The sequence below is a fragment of the Dermacentor albipictus genome, chromosome 1, assembly GCF_038994185.2.
Source record: "Dermacentor albipictus isolate Rhodes 1998 colony chromosome 1, USDA_Dalb.pri_finalv2, whole genome shotgun sequence".
Lineage (NCBI taxonomy): Eukaryota > Metazoa > Arthropoda > Arachnida > Ixodida > Ixodidae > Dermacentor > Dermacentor albipictus.
Window position 1 is genome coordinate 476,824,638 of NC_091821.1, and position 23,746 is coordinate 476,848,383.

Here is a 23,746-nt window from a genome sequence, read left to right on the forward strand (position 1 = left end):
CTGAGGAGGAGGGTTTGGCGAAAGTGTGAGCAGAAATATAGTAGCGGATTCGCCCGCAAGGCGAAGCATCGATTTCGAGAGCAAATTAGTGCGCAGCTATGCGAAGTAAGTATGGTAGTTTTATCGGCCGTATAAGCTTGCAAACATTCGCTTTCTAACTGAATTAACAAGCGTATGGTATCAACAAGCACGAGAAAGCATGAACACATCACACTCGATGTGCGCGGACACTCGCTGTGAAAACGCTGGTGTGAGCAACACTGCTGCAGCAGCGAGCGCAGTGACCTTCGTGCTGTCTACCACTTCAACGGAAGAGTAGCGAGCACACAACGCATACAAAGGTGTGAGCAGTCTGCAGGTAATTTTCAAGACACGGCGTGCGCGACAGCGGCCGACCGTACAAAGAACACACTTGTCAAGTTAGGTGCGCGCTGTACGCAGCACCAACACTAGATCGCTTTCTGCAGGCTACGAGCCTGCGAGATAGACTGCGACTTGTGGCACTTTAATTTTCTTCGCCAATTGCCGTTTCTGAGCTCACCTTTCTCTCGTCCTATATTTTTAAATCCATTTACCTGTTTCCCCGTGCAGCTTAGCAAAGCGAAAATATTTTGGTTAACCTCACTGCCTTCTACTTGTTTCCCTCTCTATCGCCACCTAAACATTTGCGGAGGTTGCATCGCAGTCAGAGTCCCTGAGGCGCGCAATAAAATTGCAGTGATTGCACAGCGTCCCGGTTGCCGACTTTATTCATTATGAAGAAACCGCATGATCGACAGAAATGCTGCGCCAGCTCACTTGATATGGTCTGTTTCAAGAAGCTGCTGAAATGAGAAAGCGGGGTCGACACCTTCGATCGCATTCATGAGTGTCTTGCGCCCCTTAGGGCTTGTACTTGTTTGCCCGAATGTTTAAGTTTCATCGAACTCTTTCTCGTATCGTGCGTTTTTAGGTGCCTGCGTGTATACATGTAATGTATATAGTGTTCGCAAATGTTACGGAACCAATTTCCGTGCAATAAAGTAAGCAACAAGCGTGGTGGGTAGCGCACCCGAATCCGAATTGAACATTGCTCCAATAAGATTGGTTGACATCCTGGTCGTGGCGTTTGCGGGTAGTCTTTCTTAGCCCTGTAGCCATAGTGAAGCTGGAGGGCGCAGCAAATGAGTAGATTTATAGCGTTTTATCAATCTGGAGAAGCAAATCATAAGGTGTACATAACTTTGGTCACTCTTGTTTCTGTGCGTCAGCTTTCGTGGTTGACCGCTTTCGAATGTAATGGAGTTTTACAGCTCGGAATGTTAATTCCTCAGATTGCTGTTAAATATAACAAGGACGTTCTAAGGTTTTTTTTTTAGATGTGCCCCGACGCGGTAGCTCCATTGCTATGGCATTGCGCTGCTAAACGTGAGGTCGTTTGTTCAACCAGGCCATGGCCGCCATGTTCCAGTGGGGGTGGACTTCAACAAACACCGTAAAAAAGTGTACAACGATGTGTTACGACGTGGCATTTTGCAATGTTCTTGCGTTGTCCAGGCGTTTCTGAAATGACATATCTGCAAATAACACCCATCAGGCTAGTAAATATGAAAAAAATGCTTTCTTTCGCGTATCACATACCATTTTTATTCGCTTTTTGCTTCAACTATAGAACATGCACCATACACACATTACGATGCTACATGTCTAGCTTCTCAGGCACGTGTTGCATACACATGGCAAACGACTTCATTACCGACGGCGGTATCCATGATGAGCAGAAGGCCAACCACCGTATCCAGCTGGGGCACCATAAACACCCGGAGCGTAACCCGCTGCATATCCGGCAGCGCCGTAACCATAGGGAATACTGCCGCCGTAAGCGTATCCTCCAAGCGCTGGATCGCTGGCAACGTATCCCTGACGTCCGTAAGGGGCGTTACCACGGGCTCCAGCAGCGCCTGCGTAGGGGTTGTATCCGTACATGCCGTACCCACTGTAGCCACCAGCATTGTAAGGCGATGCCGCCCAAGCAGCAAATGCTGTAGGTGCACCAGTCTGTGTAGCTCCTGAAGGAACCGGAGGGACGACTGGCGCAGCGTTGAAGACCGCGTCGGCGCTGGCACCAGGGGCGGTGCCCGGCTCGTTGGTGTCCACGGTGACACGGAAGCCGTTCGCATCGGCCACGTAGTTCACCCGGCGGTAGAGACCATTCGCGTCTCGATATCCATAGGAGCCGGTCTTGGCGTTGCTCGAATCACCTTGCTCGCTGCGGAACTGCCGGTTGCCGTACTCGTCCACATTGTCGTAGCCGAAGCTATACGGCTGAGGTGGCTGCAATATATAGTGAGAACGAAAGCTTTATTGCGATAGCAATTCTATGGACACTCCAGGCGAAATTTCGCGCGCCGTCATCGTGAAATTCCCTATGTATTTAGATATATGTATGTTCTATGTCATGCCATGCTATATGACGTGTGGTATATGGGGGAGGGGGAGGGGCGGTTGTATTGCCGGGCCAATCACTCACTAAAGTTGATCATACCAGCTCTTTTTCTATTTCTTGAAAAACTTATTCCTCAGAAGTTTGAGAATGGCAGCCTACAAATAAATTCATTGGAAGAGAACAGCGACAGCGCATGCCTTTTATCTTAAATCTTCCCAGACTTAAATAATGAAAGTGCAAAAAAAAACCCAGCTCAAATCTGAACGGGATGTAAGTGTTTTGGCCCGGCTGTGCACTACCTCAGGGGTCAGCCTAGGACTGAGGCTTGAAACATACCTGAGGCCGAAAAGTTGTGGTACAGTGGCTAAGAAAGACGCTCTCTTTAATAAAAAAAAACATAAATGAAATTGTCAGGTGACATTATTCAGACATACCTGACACGGAAATGTTCTGACAAAGCCGCTAAGGACTGCATCAACTTTAATCAATAAACAAAAATTAACTTATCTGATGGCCGGATTCAAACCGAGGACCTTTGGAACAACAACTCGTTTTTAATTAGTCAGCTTCCGTTAACTTCAGTTCATGCTGGCACAACAGCTATGCCACTTCTTGTAATATTCCAACATGTGTCTATCGCGTTCACTGCTTCGAACTTACGGCTAAACGGGTATTTTGTTGGGGTAACAAAATGTCGAGTGGTGTGCAACTAAAATATTGGAAACATTGTAGGCAAGCAAGCTCTTGACGGTTGTCCTTTCTTGACTGTTGCTGTCATAATGGCAAAGGCATACTAAACAGTGTTAAGGCTGCAAACAAAAACTTAAGGCAGCACTGGTGCACGAGGTATCCAAGTTGACTTACTATGTACTTAATTACGTAGCACTGAAAGTAAGCGATATACTTAAGTAACTGCGTTCACGACGTTGTTATCGCAGAATTAGTAAATCGACAACCAAACCGATAAGCGTATCACGTGCGCAGATGCCGTTGCCATGCGGCTAACACATTGGCGCTCCTCGGCAGCACTAGGGGTGCTCCCATATCCAGGGGACACCAGGTATACGCAGAAAATGCTTGTTACTGCTGTTCCAGCGTGATTCTGACATGTGCTTACGCCATTTTCAGGAGGTCCCACGAAAGAAACATGCTTTTATGTGATGGTCAAGTCAACTTAAAAATCAGAAAAAGCGCCGTACTAATAAAGGTTGGTACTGATAATGAGCTGGCCTACGTAAGCGTTAATGCATAACCCTAAAGAGTTTCTGAAGTTCGCCTTGTAACAGCGATGCATAAGGTCATACATGGGACACGTCTCACGGCGATTCCCGCACACCACCGGGTTTTGCTATCTGAGTGGAACATTGATTGGGCTGATTAGTCCTATTAGGCTTACTCTTCAGCGGTTGATTCATTTTTCTGGTCACCATACACACTGGGCACCAAGCCTCTTCGAACGTAACATTGTAAATCAGCCGAACTGTATTGTGCCCAGTTATTTACAGAGTAGGAAAATAAAGCTTCGCTATTTAAAACGAACTTTTTGTGGTTTTCTGACTTCTGGTAATGAACAGCTAGGTTGCGTTGGCTTCAGGAACACAGATGCTCTCACCGCCTTTAAAGCTCCCCACATTTATGGAAGGTCTGGGATACCCCTTTTTCATATGTGCGACTATAGCGTTTGTACCATAAGTGCTAGATTCCCGGCATTTCTGCTCCATCATCGTGATAGATTAGGTAAATACGCTTATTCCTATGTTCGAGTGCGACGCTGGGCCCAATCAGGACCCACAATCATTGCCAAGTTTTCTTTGAAAGATGTCTCTGTGCTTTCCGTAAGATGAGCGTTCAAGCTGAATTTGAGCTCAAGCTTGAGGTCTGACACGAAACTTCATCATGTGCTAGAAGCCTGCTTCGTTCTTTGGTTTTCGCGAGACGTATGGTATTCCGGTTCGCTTACAAACTGTCAGCACCGGTTTCCTGTAACGCCGAGGACTACACTGACGAATGCTGAAGGGCGTGCATAAAGACTCGAGTGCGACGTGAGCAATCATGGACTCCTTAATTCTTCGGCTTCAAGTGCAAGAAAGTGTAGCCGCATAGAAGACACACTCGACGCTCACAGAGGTATAGGCGTCGTATCTTCCGTAGGGCGCCGACGGAGTAGCATAGCCTGCAAAGCCTACACCCGTGTATCCAGCCAGGTTCGGCTGGTGATGGTCTAGGGCGTAGGCTTGAAGGACGACGCAGACGAACAGCACTTGCACCTGGGATAATTGAAAACAGGAATGGACTTGATGTAGGACATCACGAATGCATCTGTATAAAAGTCGTAGAATTGCTTGAGTTCGTGTGGCGATCAGCGCAGCAAGCTGCGCAAGGCCAATTGGTGTCGACCTCAAACGATAAATTGCTTGAAGGCGACACCTCATTTTAAAGGAAAAGGTGATAAGGATAAGACATGCTCTCATAGGCCAGTTACAGTAACGTCGGTGGCATATAGAATGCCAATGCAAGCAATAGAATTAAAACTGCTAAATTGGGTGGAGAAATAATATTTAGTGGGTGAACAACAGTATAGGTTCAGGCTAGGCATGCGCTTTGAAGGTATGTTTGTACTGACGCAGTTCATAGAGATTTCAGTATCTCAATAAGAGCCTTTATGGATAGTATTTCTAGATATAAGGGGAGCCTATCGTAGGAAAGACAGGAAATTGTTATGGGACAATTCCGAGCACTAAGTTATACATCATGATATCGAGAAGCTGCTGAAGGAGATTTGTAGAGAGAACTGTGTAAAAATTGTATGAGAAGGCAAGAAAATGTAACGAAGTGGTGGAAATTAACCAATGACTCAAACAAGGATGTCCCCAGTCTGCATGCTTGTTTATGCTTTATGTTATGTCATACAAACACAACAACTGGAATGCATTGAATTTGGGTTTGACTAGTCCTACATGCGTAATGCACAATTGGCGCAACAGCAGCACCCTGGAATTATGGATGTGTGCGACCTCTATAGTGCTACTAGCACAAAAAAAATAGATTCAGACACTTGCGAATATATGTGGCAACGCAGCGACAAATCTAGTCCTTAAGCTTAGCCTAGAGAATTCGGCAATTATCATCTTTAATAAAGAGACGAGTAACTACGTGCTTTCGGTTCAACAGCAAGTCTTATCTATAGAAAGCAATATATATACCTCTGCGTATACATAAATGAAGGAAAGTCTTACAGAATCACTCACCAACATAATTATAAAATAACGGGGAAGCGCAATACGGCATTTATAAAGCATACCGCACTGCGGGGCAGAATAAGTATGAGGTGGTGCGTGGAATATGGAAAGGAGTAATCGTGCAAGCGCTAACATTTCCAAATGCCATTCTGCGCTTAAAATCGGACATCTTCTCGGGGATGGAAGTTAAACAAGACCGGTAGGCCCGTTGGTTTTTGGGTGCTTGAAAACCACAAATGAGGCAGTGTAGTGGGACATGGGTTGAGTTGAGCCTCGTTTGAAGTCAGAGAAAGTCAGATAAAAATTACTTTTGGGGACTCAGGAACATGGATCGAAATAAATGGGCAGATAAAGTTCACAAGCATCTTTACCCGAAAAGCGTGGACGCAGAATGGAGGAAGAGGTCAAGAAAGTTGTCAACCAAGCACAGGGTAATTGAGAGTGCAGATAGACAGCCAGGAGTAATCCGAAAGAAAGTTAGAGAAACAGAGACAGCGAATTGGATGCAAAGAATGGTAACGATAAATACCATGGAGATTTACAAGAATGAGAACATAGGAATAGAAAAATCTGTACGATGGCAGGAAGGACAGCGCCTTGCTATTTGAGGATGGAGGTGGTCGCCTATGGAGAAAATAATGCAAAAACCTACCGAAGCAAACATTTACAAGTAGATTAGGCATTTCTATGCTGCAGGAAAAATTTGGAGGCCACTCAACACATCCTCATGAAATGCCAATGTACTACCCGGCGAAACCATCAGGCGACGAATACACCTTCCAGAATCACTTAGAGTTAAAGTAGACGAAAGCACCATCCGGTCAGCCGTTGACATGAGAAAAATACGTTTAGAGCATTGCCGCGAAAAAGAGCAAGGAAGAGATTGGTATGACCGGATTCGTTACAGTCATAGGCAGCGGTACAATGTAGAGAAGTTTTGAGGAAGGGAAAAATGTTTAAGGAGGTGCCAAAAAAAGTGCCAGAATGAAAAGCGTGTGTAGCATACCTGATTAACTCAAGCATGCTAGGTGTTGGTTTGTCCCGGCCCTGTTTCAAAGGGGATGGCTGTAAATCATTATGATCAACATTGATGTTGTCACTTTGAAATTTTAACGGAACCTAGGGGCGGTGGGGTGACAAGCATTTTGCCCCTTGCAAGGATTATCTGCAGAATAAAGGCACAGTTGAGTGCGGTTTTCGCGAAAAACTGGAATCTCTAGCGTAGTGCAGCTGTAAATTCAGGCAAGTGAACTGTAATATTCTCGTAGGGAAATTCAAGCTACAGTTCTTAATTCCAGACTGCATCATTAAAGGTCGAATTATTTCGCTTTATTTAGCGTTAATGGGGAATTAGCCATTCGTACACCTTTAGTCAGGTACGTACATGTAAAGATTCTGTCAACATTGATTTCTGATGGTTATAGCTTACGTACTCAGTAGTTGCCACTGTCCGATGGAGGTCAATGCTTAAGTTTGCTAAAAAAGTTTGCTCCGCAGTCATGCACCGTTACAATAAATCTGTCATTATTTTTTCCCGAACCTCGATTGAATCGAGGCGGAGAAGCCATACGGCAGCGGATTTCTGCTTTGTTCGGAAAATAATATCATAAACACCCTCACCTTTAGGAACATTGCGGTAGTGGCGAAGATCCCGCGAGTAGTACGCAGAGCTACAATATACCCTGCAACGCAGAAGGGAAGGCGACTGTCTTCTGTCGGTCTCTGCATGCGCGCAGGGGGCTTTTATACTCGACACAGCGACACCTCTCTAGTTGTTGCCACACAATGTTGCAGCGTACTTGGCTGTATTGCAGTGTTCGCTTTGCTTTTGCATCTTGCAAAACTGAAATGTCGTGCGTCATGGTGCTCCGAGTTTGATTTTACTTAAAGTAGCGTCTTCTTTCCAACACGCCACTGCGTCTAGGACACAACTAAACGCACATTCGGACGAATAAGCAATAAATCCGCCATCATTCATTTATTATAATATATGGTGGCAGGAAACAAGGGCCTTAAGGATTGAACATAGCGAGGATCTGGATTTTGTTGAAGAAATTTCAGCAAACATGCGGATTACTACCAATACAATTTAGCTCGATTTATTTCTATTAACAGTCTTAATCCAATAATTTCTTTTCCTACACTTTGCCTTTTCACAATGATTTCTTGCAGCTTTTCCTTTTAGTCTTTCATATATTTGTGGAGGGTGTCCCAATGCAGCATCTGACTTCTGGATCTCCCACTATGTATCATATTACTGTGTTACACATATTACCTCAATAAACTTCTTACCACTAGTGGTTTCAACGATTGAAAATAATCATGCCATTGACTGTCGATGAAGTTGTACTGATGAATTTTGAGGTTCGGACGAAGTAGTTTGGCACACATTATCGCTTTGTGTAATCCTCAATATTTGTGCTGTTTAGAAAAAAGAAAATTCAGTGCATCTGCTTCTTTCAGAATAGGTCGGCGTGTTCGGAACGTATGGGGTGACATCTTTCCGAATTCAAATGTGCGCCCAATATGCCTCGGTACGGACAGTTCATTGTTTCTGGTTATCTCATCCCTGTCTCATAGTGCGTCTTGGCGATGGTCTATGCGGTACATTGGAAACTCGTGTAAAATCTTTCGTTGAGCAGTTAACGCTTAGTTGTGGTTTTATATTCAAAGAGGCTGAATTAATCTGTTTAACACAAGTGAAATCACTATCTGGCGGAAGGGTGTTTAGTGTTGCGACAAAATGGTGACGATTTCGCGACTGCTCGACGCTCGACAACAAATTGTGCGGGAATAAACTCTGAACTGCACGAGGTTTTCGACCCATGAGTAAATTTGCGCACGCTTGACATAATTCGTATAAGCCGCCCCTTATTTTTCCGCAGCACGTGTGCGCGAGGAACTTGGCCCGGCAGCTGAACTTCATAGCATTAGATTTGTTCTTCTACATCAGGGGCCCTATAACGTAAAACTAGTCCAATATGTTTTTATACCAATCTCCTGACGTGAGATTTACGTAAGCACTGAAGCAAGTATCGTGCGGTGGCCCGCAGCGTTGCTCGCACGGCCAAATCAAACGCTATCCTCCTTTATAGAAAGTAACCTTGTTTACTTTCAAAATGAATAACATTGCTTACATTGATCAGTTTTGGTTATTTAATTGGATGATAAGAGGTCAGGAGCACGCCCAAGTGGATAGGACTCCGATGGGGCCAAGCCAGCGCCATAGAATACAGAATAAAGAAACATTAGAGTAGGTAAACTGTACCTACCACAGTGGTTCGAAAATAATAAGCAGCAGCGCATGGAACTTAGGTGGACGCCAGAAGACGTTGCTCAATCCGGAAGCGGAAGTACACTTTTTTTAGAACAAAATCTAATATGGCCGCTTTTCGCCGGTCGCGTACGCGGGTACGCGCCGTGCTTGCCCTGTCGGCTATGCGGCATGCCTCAATGCATTCGCTGCCGCGTAGCTGGTGCGTTGTAATTGCCAAGAGCCTCTACTGACGCCCATACAAACAAGCCACTAGTGAGTGAACAGAACGCGCGACTTCATTGGCAGAAGACAAGCAGTGTACATTCTCGTGCAATAGCAGAAATGAAATTTGCATGTCGAGATACGCTGGAATCATTGACGCGAGCTCGTAAACGGCTCACCGTCGTCGTGGCACGTGGTTGTCAGATCAACGAGCGACAACCAGCAGTGGAAACAGATTGGACAGTGTGCCACCTGTTTGCAGCGACAGTCACCGTTAAAAATGCCCAAATTGGATTCCGAAGCAATTGGGTGACGCAGGCATCTGCTGCCGCAGACTACACAGCGACATGGACTACCCCGGATTTTAGCCGTTCACTCCATTCCAACCTACACGTTTCTTTTCTTTCGGGGGCCGCTAATGTGTGGCTCACACTTGGCGTCCCACATTGTCTCAATATGGACAAGTCGCTTTCGTGGGCATCACCTTCATCAGCCACTTTTGCGGGCCTTTCCACCCAACTTCATACACGTCCGACCATGTAAGCACGTACGCTCGTCTCCGTTCATGCTTAATCCCAGCCAAGAAAGGCAGAGGCACAATTTGCCCATGGATGCCGCAGGAAAGGGTGAACGGGGAGCACAAATCACGGTGTGAGTAAATTGGGAGTCTATGTCGCTGTGAAGACTGCAGGAGCACATGCTTACTTCGAGAGACTGCTTCTCAGTGCAACTGACCGGGCCGCAATATTCGAAAAACATAACACTGCGACCGTAACCAAGTGACATAACAGCGAAATTAAACAGCAATGAATCAACACATGACGTTCAGACAATACATTATACATTGGCTACGGACCATCTTAGAGGCATAATGCTTGCTTTTGTCGCATGTGGTGGTCTGGCAACGTGCGACAACCAGCGGTACAAACAGATTGGACAGAGCTTCGCACCTATTTGAACCAACAGTTGCCGTTGAAGATGAGCAACTTCCATTGCGAAGCAATCAAGTGACGCAGGCATCTACTGCCGCAACCAACACAGCGACATGGACTACCCGGCATTTTAGCATTAACTCCTTTCCAACATGCACATTTATTTTCTTTCGTGGGCCGCTAATGTGTGGCTCGCACTTTATGTCCCACTTTGTGTTAATGTGAACAAGTCGCTTTTGTGGGCATCACCATCGGCAGCCATTTTTGCGGGCCTTTCCACCCATACGGCTATCAACTTTATACACTTCGAACCATGTAAGCACATATGCTGGTCTCCGTTTTGAGCAAATCATGGCCGAGATAGGCGACAAGCCCAATTTGCGCTGTAGCATGCAAGAACGAACGGGGAGCACCAGTTACGGTGTGTGTGTACTGGGAGTCTATGTCTCTTTGCCGACTGCAGGAGCAGATGCTTACCTCGCGGGACTGCTTACCAATGTAACTGACCAGGCACCCACATCCGAGAAACGTAACACAGTTACCACAACCAAGTGGGGCAGCAAAACCAGATTCTGCAATCAATCACGTCACTGTAGCTTGCGCAAGGACCCAGGCTATGGAGGAAGAAGAGCAATCATCAACGAGACTAGGAATATGGGAAATGAGAAAGCTTGCATTCAAGAGAGAAGCCACTCTGCTCTGCAGGCATTAAAGGATCAAAACATCAAGAAAAGTAAAGTGGTGCATAGCACATGGTGCATAGGTTAATGCAAGACACATACCGATGCTGCATCAGCTATTTCAGGAGAGGAACTGTGCATGACAACATAAACTGGAAGATACTGCTACAGATATGTTAAGCTACTAGACAGTGACTGGTATTAAGTATCAGAGAAGAATCGGTTGACCTTTATGTTTGGATGGGGATGAATGACCTCTAACAAAAATGGGCAATGAAAAAGCTTGCATATACAGAAGAAAAATTACACTTGGCACAAACGGAATTGACATGGCTAGGAAGCTGATTAAGGGAAAACTGACGGAATTCGATCTTTTGGCCAGCGTCGTCCGTGTTTGGTCAGATGTTGCAGGTGCATCTGAAGACGAAGAATTTCTAGAAAGTACTTTTTGAGTTACCTGGATGACTCAGCCAAATGTCCGTGCTGGTGGAATGGTGGCTGAAGCTATTTTCAGTTTTAGCACAGTCCTCTGCAGACTTGATATATCATCCATATTCTTCTGCATGCGCTTCTTTGTTCGTGATGTAGAAGCCTTGCAAAGTCGGCTCCAGCCCCATCCTGTTGGTGCAGATAGGAGCTCCTGTGATGACCAAGATGTGCTTGGCATAGACTGTGTGGGGGCAGAAGGGTGACACATGAGATACAGCACAGATTAGCCAAACTCATGTGTGTTTTCATTTATGTTCGAAACAATTATACTGATCCATAAATATGAACAAACATTCATATCTGCTGCAAAAAGCAAGCCAATACAGCATATATCAAACATATTTATTTCTGAACCATGTGTTGTTTTCCTTGTAATAGTAGCCAACGTCCACACAACGACCTTGTTGTAGCAGGCAGCAGCTTCTGTTCAGTGCGTGGAGTGTGTTGCTTTATACTTGTGCGGTACTCATTACTGCATGTCAGAAACAGAAATTTTGACTGAATCAGAAAGTGAGAAAGCAAAATTTTGCAATATGACATGCAAAAACGTGTGACATATATATTGTAATGATTTGCGACAACAGAACACATGCAAATGTACACTGTCTGTTCTAAGGTGTTTAAGCAGCATGTTAAATAAATATTGCTATTGTCCATAAAATTGATGTCTGCGTAACTACAATGCATGTCAACAGCTTATGTATCATTAGGATCACAAATGAGAACATTTGTGCGTTCATTTATACACTAGAAGAGATCACACTGCTGGTTGCACAAGCAAATGCATGAAAGTAATGACGCTATTAGAACTGATGCATTATTTTTCTGAACGAACGTGATGCACCGCTTCACTACTGCAAAAATAAATGCCCTACGCTAAACCAAACTGAACAGCAAGAACATTGGAACCAACAAGTACGAAATATGGGCGCACTATCATGCTTGCAACTGCTTAATACATTAAATTCTGTACTTTCACCTCATTTTACCAAAGGATTATTCGGCTTTGTGGACGAAAGAAGTTGCCGGCGGACTCGAAAAAAAATGTTTAATATGTATACTGATACAGCAACTGAGTCACCTACGACCACAGCTACAATAAGAAGAAAAATTAGGCGCGCGTTCCGATATCGCTCTTTCCTGGTTGTGTGTGTATAACGACAGCCTCGCAAGTAAAGGTTTATTTAGGAAACAGCAACTGAGATCCTGACTGCCCATATGCAATGCAGGATCTAGTTCGTTAACTTGTGCCCGCCTGGAAGGTAATGAGACGGATGTTATATAACGACTCAAGCAGCGGTGTTAAACGACTCACCGTTATTGCCGTTGTCAGTCGCAGCAAAATCCAGCTCCCGTTTCGATGCAGACGTGTTTCGAATGGCTCACGACCAAAACCCAGTTTCCGGCCTTACATGTCCGCTTGGAAACACGTAACTTCACCCCATGTAACCCGAGACATCGAAGCACAAGAAACTAGATTTAGAAAGAAGCAACCAGTCTGAGTGTATGAATGAATGAATCCGGGCCGCCGTGCACTCGAAAATACCGGTAAAAATTTTAAATCCAGGCCAGCGGTCACCTGAAAGATCGATGATGCTGAACGCTATTTGCGTTTATAATGACGAAGACACAATAAACTTACTAACAAAGAGTACAATATCTAATTAGCAATGATAATTTTGCCCTGTTTTTTATGTAACAAGAATGTAACACGCGACAGCGCCGGTTTAATTGACAGAGCCTGTCACTAAGGAATACACGGTGACGTATGGCCGATAAATAGGTAATTGCGAGGACTGGTATTGAGTAAAATTATATTACCAAGAACGGCAGGTGCTTATACTACCGCAAAGGACGGCCGATGTTGGTCGGTGACTCTAATCGTTTACTTGCCACATCACATATCCACATTGGAATTCAACTCTCTTCACCAATTTTCGCTTATACTCTGTCGACCCTAAACTGCGACTTCGCTTCCACCCGGACTCCAGCTTTTCCTCTTTCTGTCCCCCGCTCCTTTTCTTTTGTGCTAAGACGTGCTTCCACCAACGTTTGCTCCTACTTTTTCTCAATAAATGAAGGTATTCATCCATTACGGGCTAAACTACTACAGGAAACAGCCTGTCTTCATCTCCATAACCATCCTGTCTGTGACCTGGACTCTCCCATCGCAATACAATGTTGCTGCGTTGCAAATGGCTGGACATCACATATACAAATTTGTAGCAATGACGAGCAGCGCGGTGTGCAATTTTCGGTGGGTGACAACACAGTATAGAGCACCTTCTCTGCCACTTGCACACTCGGCACTCTTCTCTGTGAGCTACTATTAGCCGGTTCGACGGTAAGCCACTCTCGGAAAAAATATCCAGGGAACTTGGCATAAGCATTACACGCTGCACAAAGCAACAAAAGACCAACTGTGCTCCTTGAAAGCACAGTTAGGCACTGTGTCCACCGTGTGTACTGCAGTGTTCACTCCCGCTACCTCTTACTTCTTTTTATCTTTTTTTCTTCTCACTTTCTTTTACTTTTAGAGCGCAGCATTAGGACTGTCGAAATGAAATGAAAACGTAAGCGCGTGAAGTATGGCAAACTGTCCACGTGGGAGGGGTAGAGAGGTGATGGGGCTGCTTCGGAAAGCGCATGTATATCCATTTGATGCCGACGGTTGCCCTGAAGCAATAGCCCGAAAATTACTTCTTTTTCTTGAATGCTGCCTCCTCCATGATACTGCTTGCGCCATCTGTGGGAATGATCAAGCATCTGGAGCTTTAAAAAAATATGTAGACATGGCAGCACCGGTTCTTTGTGTTCAAAAGTGGCGCGTTGTTGCATCTGCTGAGGGGTGCTCACGAGAGTTCCGCACACGTGAGTAAATTTCTTGAACCAAAGTGGTATAGGACACTGCTTTGGCAACTCTTAGAGTTAAAACGGTTAAAAAGACTTTGTAACACGTATCATCATCATCAGCCTGGTTACGTCCACTGCAGGGCAAAGGCCTCTCCCATACTTCTCAAGCTACCCCAGCCATGTACAAATTCTGGCCATCTTGTCCTTGCAAACTTCTCAATCTCATTCGCCCACGTAACTTTCTGCCGCCCACTGCTACGCTTCCATTTTCTTGCAATCTAGTCCGTAACACTTAATGACCACCGGTTATTTTCCCTCCTCATTACATGACCTGACCATGCCCCTTTCTTTTTCTTGATTTCAGCTAAGATGTTGCGAACTCGCTTGTTCCCCCACCCAATCTCCTCTTTTCTTATCCCTTAACGTTACACCCATCATTCTTCTTTCCATAGCTGGTTGCGTCGTCCTCAATTTAAGTAGAACCCTTTTCGTAAGCCTCCAGCTTTCTGCACCGTGCGTGAGCACTGGTAAGACACACATGTTATGCGCTTTTCTTTGGAGGGATAATGGCAACCTGCTGTTCATGATCTGACAATGCCTACCAAACACACCCCAGCCCATTCTTATTCTTCTGATTATTTCAGTCTCATGATCCGGATCCGCGGTCACTACATGCCCTAAGTAGATGTATTCCCTTACTAATTCCAGTGCCTCGCTACCCATCGTAAACTGCTGTTCTCTTCCGAGACTGTTAAACATTACTTTAGTTTTCTGCAGATTAATTTTTAGACCTACACTTCTGCTTTGCTTCTTCAAGTCAGTGAGCATGCATTGCAATTGTTCCCCTGAGTTACTAAGCAAGTCAATATCATCAGAAAATTGCAAGTTGCTAAGGTATTCTCCATTAACCATTATCCCCAAATATTCCGAATCCAGGCCTCTGAATAGCTCCTGTAAACACGCTGTGAATAGCATTGGAAAGATCGTATCTTCCTGCCTGACGCCTTTCATTATTGGGATTTTGTTGCTTTCTTTATGGAGGACTACGGTGGCTGTGGAGCCGCTACGGATATCTTTCAGTATTTTTATATACGGCTCGTCTACACTGTGGGTCCGTAATGCCTCCATGACTGCTGATGTTTCGAATGAATCACTTTCGCGTATTCAATGAAAGCTATATATAAAGGTCGGTTATATTTCTTATCACATTTCTTATCACCTCATTGATAGTGTGAATATGGTATATCGTTGAATAGCTTTACCGCATCCTGCCTGCTGCTTTCGTTGACAGAAGTCTAAGGTGTTCCTGATTGCATTCGCGATTACCTTAGTAAATACATTGAATAACTTGAAAATGAATAACGATAACAAAAGAAACAATCGCAACACGAGAATAAAGTTTGTCAATATAATTTTACGTTAGTAGTAAGTGTTTCCTTAGTTTGTGGTAATAATTCCATAGTGCGACATCAATCTCGAAAATCAATGTTAGCTGCAAGTGGTACTAAACATTAAAAATCTTAGAAAAGAACAACTTACGAGCAGGATTAGAGAAATGTGCATGCATCAGTTAACTCTGTCCTGCGCATAAAAAGAATGTTTAGTGCTGCATGTTATGCAAGCCATTCAGCGATAAAAAAAATGAGTGCTACAGTTCTGACTGATAACGTAACAAGAAACATGAACAGGGCGCCTTGTTGACAGCAACAACTATATTTGCATCCCTTGTCCCCAAATACTTGCGTTCGAAGACCGTGCTGCATCACTCACTGCATTTTCGTAAGGACATCATTAGTGTAGACAATGTGACATAGTGCTTGATCTCATTCAACAGCAGTAATATTATAGCACTGCGCCAGAAAATATTCATTTGGATGTTGAGATGGACGAATTCAGGGTCGCTTGATGATTGTGAGGGAATGTTGCCATGTGCGCCAGCTTTCTGGCGTTGTCTGCTTCCAATTCATAAATTTCGACAACCACCAAGCGTGCTCGCTGCTATCGTTCCTCTTTCAGTGTCACTTGTTCTTCTAGGCAAAGATTTGCTTAATAAACAGTTAGTTTCGCGACTCACATTCTTGGGACGGCATTTCTCACCGTCGCGACAACGTGGCAGTATAATATCCCAAACTCTTTTTTATAGCAGTGCATGACAGAACGGGGCGGTACTGAAGTCTTTTGACGACGGGTAACTCAAAATAGTGGACCCAGTTGTTGACTCCGCGTTGATGATTGGAGCATAAGTTGGAGCACTGCCATCGTTGATGCATCGCAACATACGCGCTAAAGTTAATATAAATTTATGCATTGAAATTGCGTTAAGTTAGCTTTCGCCTATATTGCGTAACTTCTTATGTCTCTTATTGCTCTGAATTCAGGTGAACCAGTATTCGTATATTGATTCTTATCTCCTATACGAATAGATCAGCAGGTGATTGTCGCTGTAGAAACATTATGACCAGGCTGTAGAGGCCTTGCGTTATATCACTGCCGAGAAACAAGTGGGGCCGATGTATGTAATTTTGGTCACTTTCTTACTGGGCTTCCGCTTTTGTGTGAGACAGGTATTGACTATATCGCACCCATTATTACTTGGATTGCATGTTTCTTCACTTACTAAGTGTTATAAGATTGTTACAAGATCTGGCACAAACCGCTGTGGTTGCTCAATTACCACAGGGTGGCGATCCAGAACACGAGGTCGTTGGCTCGATCACGGTCACGGGGCTCGCGTTCCGAAGGTGAAGGACAGCAATAAAGCTCGAAGAAGGGTGCAACAATCTTATCCTGAATGACAGCGTCGAATGTTCTAACGTAGTCCAGGCGTTTATGAAACGACATATCAGCAAATAACACCCATTAGGCTAGTAAATATTCTTGCCATTTAATAATGATCTACCCATTTATTTACATAATTGGAAACGTTTTTTTACGCCGATGATACAACCATTGTAACATTTGCCATAAACCCCATTCAACATTTAGGTAACTTAAGCTACACTGTACGCCGGCTGGTAGAGTGGTCTCATGAATATTGTATAAGCATAGACCCTGCTAAGTCTCACTTTATAGCTTTCCATTCTCCTGAAAGGTCTACGACTCATAAAATGCACATACGGCTCATACGGCTAATTTACACATAAGCAACGCTGTAATTAAACAAATAGGTTGTGCGAAGTTCCTGAGACATATTCTAGATTCCATTCTAAAATTTGACGCTCACATTGAATCAGTAGTTAAAGAAAATTGGCTTTCCCAAAAGAACTTCAATTAAACTCGTTCAGCTTTCAGCATCAATACATTTCTCTCACATTACCACGCTTTCATGCACACACTGATTGAATATTGTATTACTGCTTGGGGAAATACTTGTCATGCTCACATGTCTCGCTTGGTGAGTATACACAAACGGGCATTGCAAATTATAGCCAACTGACTCGGTAGCTCTATTGCTATGGCCTTGTGCTGCTAATCGTGAGGTCGTTTGTTCAACCTGCCCATGGCTGCCATGCTCCAGTGGTGGTCGAATGCAAGAAACGCAGCAAAAAGTGTACAGTGACTTGTTACGACGTGGCAGCGTTGAATGTTCCAGCGTTGTCGAGGTGTTTCTGAAATGATATTCTGCAAATATTCTGATATTCTTCAGGCTAGTAAATAGGTTAAGCCCAGGATGCGAAACATACTAGCTTTTATTTTAACGCGACAGCGTTAAGGAGCTCGTGTCGCAGAAAAGCCGGTGTCGTCGGCGTCGGCTCAGGCGTGCGGCGCTTGCTCAGGCGCACATTTCGTTGTCGCGCCGAACGCTGCGCTGCTCGACGCTCACCGCGTCCGATGCGGGGCGCGTAGTCGCTGCGCCGTAGCAAAGCCACCTAGAAACAGTCTCTGTAGCACGCCGCAACCTTCGCTTCTCATTCAAACGAGCAGCTCTGTCTCCAGGAGGCATCTCACCTCGTGAGTGTCTAGCAGAGGCAAGCGCAGCTGCTCATATACCGCCGCGACGCCGCGAGCGACGGCGCGAGTTGGAGCCCCGTTTCTCCTCTGTCGTAACGTCACGGTGTCACGTGGTATTGAAGGTGACACCGCCGCGCCTGAGGAGCTGGGTTGAGCTCTAGTAATATGCTTCGCATAAAAAAGACTTTCTTGTGCGTATCACATAACATTTTTATTCGCTTTTTGCTTCAACTGTACAACATCCACCGTACACACTTTGCGATGCTACAAGTCTGGCTTCTCAGGAACGTGTTGCATACAAACGGCAAAAGACTTCATTACCGACGGCGGTATCCATGATGAGCAGAAGGCGAACTTCCGTATCCAGCTGGAGTACCAAAGACACCCGGAGCGTAACCCGCTGCATGTCCGGCAGCCCCGTAGCCATAGGGATCACTGCCGCCGTAAGCGTATCCTCCAAGTGCTGGACCACTGGCAACGTATCCCTGACGTCCGTAAGGGGAGTAACCACGGGCTCCAGCAGCACCTGCGTAGGGGTTGTATCCGTATCTGCCGTACCCACTGTAGACACCAGTATTGTAAGGCGACGCCGCCCTAGCAGCAAATGCTGTGGGTGCACCAGTCTGTGCAGCTCCCGAAGGAACCGGAGGGATGATTGGCGCAGCGTTGAAGACCGCGTCGGCGCTGGCACCAGGGGCGGTGCCCGGCTCGTTGGTGTCCACGGTGACACGGAAGCCGTTCGCATCGGCCACGTAGTTCACCCGGCGGTAGAGACCATTCGCGTCTCGATATCCATAGGAGCCGGTCTTGGCGTTGCTGGAATCGCCTTGCTCAATGCGGAACTGCCGGTTGCCGTACTCGTCCACATTGTCGTAGCCGAAGCTATACGGCTGAGGTGGCTGCAAGGTATAGTGAGAACGAAAGCTTTATTGCTATAGCAATTTTATGGACGTGCGGTATATGTGGGTGAGGCGGCGGCGGGTACATTGCAGGGCCATTCATTCACTAAAGTTGCTCATACCAGGTCTTTTTTTAATTTCTTGAAAAACTTATTCCTCAGAAGTTTGAGAATGGCAGCCTACAAACAAATCCATTGGAAGAGAACACCGACAGCGCATGCCTTCTGTCTTAAATCTTCCGAGACTTCAATATTAAAAGTGCGAAAAAAACAGCTGCTCAAAGCTAAACTTGATGCAAGTGTTTTGGCGCGCCTGTGCACTACCTCCGGGCTTAGCCTAGGATAGGCTTGAAACATACCTGATCCTAAAAAGCTGTGGTAGAGTGGCTAAGAAGGACGCTCTCTTTAATCACTAAACATAAATAAAATTGTCCGATTACATTATTCAGACATACCTGATACGGAAATGTTCTGGTAAAGCCGCTAAGCAATGCATCAACTTTAAGCAATAAACAAAAATTAACTTATCTGATGGCCGGATTCAAACCAAGGATCCTTGGAACAACAACTCGTTTTTAATTAGTCAGCTTGCGTTAACTTTCGTTCATGCTGCCACAACAGCTATGCCTCTACGTGTAATATTCCAACATGTTTCTTTCGCGTTCACTGCTTCTCACTTACGGCTAACCGGGTATTTTCCTGTGGTAACAAAGCGTCGAGTGGTGGGCAACTAAAATATTGGAAACATTGTAGGCGAACAAGCTCTTGACAGTTGTGCTTTTTTGACCGTTGCTGTCATAATGGCAAAGGCATGCTAAACAGTGTTAAGGCTGCAAAGAAAAACTTAAGGCAGCACTGCTACATGAGATATCCAAGTTGACCTACTATGTACTTAATTACGTAGCACTAAAACTAAGCGATATGCTTAAGTAACTGCGGTCATGACATTGTTATCGCAGAATTAGTAAATCGACAACCAAACCGATAAGCGTATCACGTGCGCCGATGCCGTTGCCACACGGATAACACATTGGCGCTCCTCGGCAGCACTAGGGGTGCTCCCATATCCAGGGGAGGCCAGGTATACACAGAAAATGCTTGTTACGGCTGTTCCAGCGTCCTCCTGACATGTGCTTACGCCATTTTCAGCAGCTCCCGCGAAAGCAACATGCTCTGATGTGATTGTCAAGCCAACTTAAACATTAGAAAATAGCGCCGTACTAATAAAGGTTGCTACTGGTAATGAGCTGGGCTGCCTCAGCGTTAATACATAAGCCTAAAGAGTTTCTGAAGTTCGCCTTGTAACAGCGATGCATAAAGGCATACATGCCACACGTGTCATGGCGATTCCCGCGTACCGCCAGGTTTTCCTATCTGACTCGCACAGTGATTGGGCAGATTAGTCCTCTTAGGCTTATGGCTCAGCAGTTCATTCATTTTTATGGCCACCATACACATTGAACGCCAAGCCTTTTCAAACGCAACATTGTAATTCAGCCGAACTGTATTGTGCCCAGTTATTTACAGAGTAGGAAAAGAAAGCTTCGCTTTTTAAAACGAACTTGTTGTGGTCTTCTGACTTCTGGAAATGAACAGCTAGGTTTCGTTAGTTTCAAGAACACAGATGCTATGACCGGCTTTAAAGCTCTCCACATTTATGGAAAGTCTGGGATAGGCCTTTTACATATCCGTGACTATAGCGTTTGTACCGTAAGTGCTAGACTCCCGGCACTTCAGCGCCATTATCGTGGTATATCAGGGAAATACGTTTATTCCTATGTTCGATTCCGGTGCTAGGCCCATTTAGGAGCCGCAATCATTGACAAGTTTTCTTTGAAAGGTGTTTCTGAGCTTTCCGTAAGATGAGCGTTCAAGCTGAATTTGAGCTGAAGCTTGAGGTCTGACACGAAACTACAGCATGTGCTAGAAGCCTGCTTCGTTCATTGGACTGCGCGTGACGTATGGTTCTCCTGTTCGCTTTCAAAGTGTCAGCGCCGGTTTCCTGTAATGCCGAGGACTACACTGACGAATGCTGAAGGGCGTGCATAAAGACTGGAGTGTGACGTGAGCAATTCTGGCCGCCTTAACTCTGCGGCTTCAAGTGCAAGATAGCTTAGCGGCACAGAAGACACACTCGACGCTCACAGAGGCATAGGCGTCGTATCTTCCGTAGGGAGCCGACGGAGTAGCATAGCCTGCAAAGCCTACACCCGTGTATCCAGCCAGGTTGGGCTGGTGATGGTCTAGGGCGTAGGCTTGAAGGACGACGCAGGCGAACAGCACTTGCACCTGGGATAATTGAAAACAGTAATGGACTTCATGTAGGACATTACGAATGAATCTGTACAAAATTCGTAGAATTGCTTATGTTGGTGTGGCGATCAGCACAGCAAGCTGCGTAAGGCCTATTGGTGTCGACGCCAAGCGATAAATTGTTTGAAGGCCACACCTGATCTTAAAGGCGAATGTGATAAGGATAAGTGATGCTCGCATAGCCCAGTTACAGTAACGTCGGTGGCATATAGAATGAAAATGCAAGCCATAGAATTCAACTGTTAAACTTGGTGGAGAAAAATTATTTAGTGGGTATGGGAAAGCACGAAAATGTAACGAAGTGGTGGAAATTCACCAATGACTTAAGCAAGGCTGTCCCCTATTTTCATGCTTGTTTATGCTTCATGTTAATGGCGTACAAAGACAACAACTGGAATGCATTGAATTTGGGTTTGACTAGGTCTACATGCGCAATGGACAACTGGTGCAACAGAAGCTCCCTGGACCGATGTATGCGTACGACATATACAGTGCTACTAGCACATAGTAACATAGATTTACCGACACTTGCGAATATATGTATGTGGCCACGGAGCAACAAATCTCGACCTGAAGCTTAGCCCAGAGAATTCGGCAATTATCATGTTTAATTAAGAGACGAGTAACTACGTGGTTTCGATTCAACAGGAAGTCATATCTATAGTAAAGAAATATAAATACCTCTGCGTATACAGAAATGAAGGAAAGACTTACAGAATCACGCACCAACATAATCTTAAAATAACGGGGAAGAGGAATTCAGCATTTATAAAACATAGTGCACTGCGATGCACAGTAAGTATGAGTTGGTGCGTGGATAATGGAAATGAGTAATGGTGCCAGTGCTAACGTTCCCAAATGCAAGTCTGCGCTTAAAATCGGAGATCTCCTCGGGGCTCGAAATTACCCAAGACCGGTAGGCACGTTGGTTTTAGGTGCTTGAAAACCACAAATGAGGCAATATAGGGGGACATGGGTTGAGTTGAGCCTCGTTTGAAGTCAGAGAAACGCAAATCAAAATTAGTTTTGAAGACTCAGGAACATGGATCGAAATAAATGGGCAGATAAAGGTCACAAGCACCTTTACCCGAAAAGCGTGGACGCAGAATGGAGACAGAGGTCAAGAAAGTTGGCAACCCAGTAAAGGGTAATTGAAGGTGCAGATAGACAGCCAGGAGTAATCAGAAAGAAAGTTAGAGAAACAGAGACAGCGAATGTGATGCAAAAAATTGTAACGATAAATACCATGGAGATATACAAGAATGAGAAGATAGGAATAGAGAAATCTGTAAGATAATAAAATGAACAGCGCCTTGCTATTTGAGGGTGGAGGTGGTCGCCTATGGAGAAAAACATACAAAAACATACCGAAGCAAACATCACAAGCGTTTGGAGTTAAAGTGGATAAAAGCACCAACCGGTCAGCCGTCGATATTAGAAAAAGACGTTTAGAGTATTGGCGGGAAAAAGAGCAGGGAAGAGATTGATATGACCGAATTTGTTATAGTCATAGGCAGAGGTACACGGAAAAGAAGTTTTGAGGGAGAGAAAAAGATTTAAGGAGGTGCAAACAAAAATGCCAGGTTGAAAAGCACGTATAGCATACGTGATTAACTCAAGCATGCTAGGTGCTCGTTTGCCATGGCTCCGTTTCAAAGGAGATGCCAATAAATCATTATTATCATCATCGATGTTGTTGCTTGAAATTTTAACGGCACGTAGGGAGATTGGTTGACAAGCATCTTGCGCCTTCCAAGGATTATGTGCAGAATAAAAGGACAGTTGAACGCGGTTTTTGCTAAAAACTGGAATCTCTAGGGTAGTGCAGCTGTAAATTCATTTAACTGAACTGTATTATTCTCGTAGTGAACTTCAAGCTACAGTTCTTAAATCTGCGCTGCGTCCTTAGAGGTCGAATCATTTCGCTGTATTTAGCGTTATTGGGGAGTGAGCTATTCGTATATCTTTAGTTAGGAAAGTACATGTTAGGATTCTGTCAGCACTGATTTCTGATGTTTATAGTTTACGTACTCAGTAGTTACCACTGTCCGATGGAGGTCAATGCTTAAGTTTGCTAAAAAAGTTACCTCCGTAGTCATGTACCGTTACATTAAATCTGTCGATTATTTTCCCCCGAATCTCGATTGAATCGAGGCGGAGAAGGTATACGGCAGCGGATTGCTGCTTTGTTCGGAAAGTACTATGCTAAATGCCCTCACCTTTAGGAACATTTCGGCGGTGGCGAAGATCCCGCAAGTAGTCCGTAGAGCTACAATTTACACTACAACGGAGAAGGGAAGGCGACTGTCTTCTGTCGGTCTGTGCCTGTGAGCTGGGGGCTTTTATACTTGACACAGCGACATCTATCTTGTTGCCACACTATGTTGCAGCGCACTTGGCTGCATTGAAGTGTTCGCTTTGCTTTTGCATCTTGCAAAACTAAAATGTCGTGCGTTATGGCTCTCCAAGTTTGCTTTTACTTAAAGTT

The 23,746-nt window shown here is 44.9% G+C and overlaps 2 protein-coding genes across 2 annotated transcripts in view; one reads left to right on the forward strand and one right to left on the reverse strand.

The window, feature by feature from the left end:
* The window catches only part of LOC135900239 (uncharacterized), a 73,626-nt gene that overhangs the window by 37,198 nt on the left and 12,682 nt on the right, over positions 1-23,746 (forward strand). The window lies entirely within an intron of this gene.
* Positions 1,732-23,532, reverse strand: LOC139055007 (pro-resilin-like). Its single transcript, XM_070532716.1, has 6 exons — positions 23,478-23,532; positions 21,091-21,234; positions 18,424-18,946; positions 11,318-11,424; positions 4,549-4,692; positions 1,732-2,313 (listed from the first exon to the last, which is right to left on the reverse strand). The coding sequence occupies exons 1-6, from the start codon at positions 23,487-23,489 to the stop codon at positions 1,732-1,734; spliced, it is 1,512 nt and encodes a 503-aa protein (XP_070388817.1). The 5' UTR covers positions 23,490-23,532.

Bases quoted from the DNA above. Each gene is read 5' to 3' on its own strand.
- LOC139055007 (XM_070532716.1), bottom strand. The intron at 4,693-11,317 runs GCAGAAGAATAT...CAATTATCCCAG, and splicing joins TCACGAACAAAGAAGCGCAT to GTGCAAGTGCTGTTCGTCTG. The intron at 2,314-4,548 runs GTGAGCGTCGAG...TATATATTGCAG, and splicing joins GATACGACGCCTATACCTCT to CCACCTCAGCCGTATAGCTT.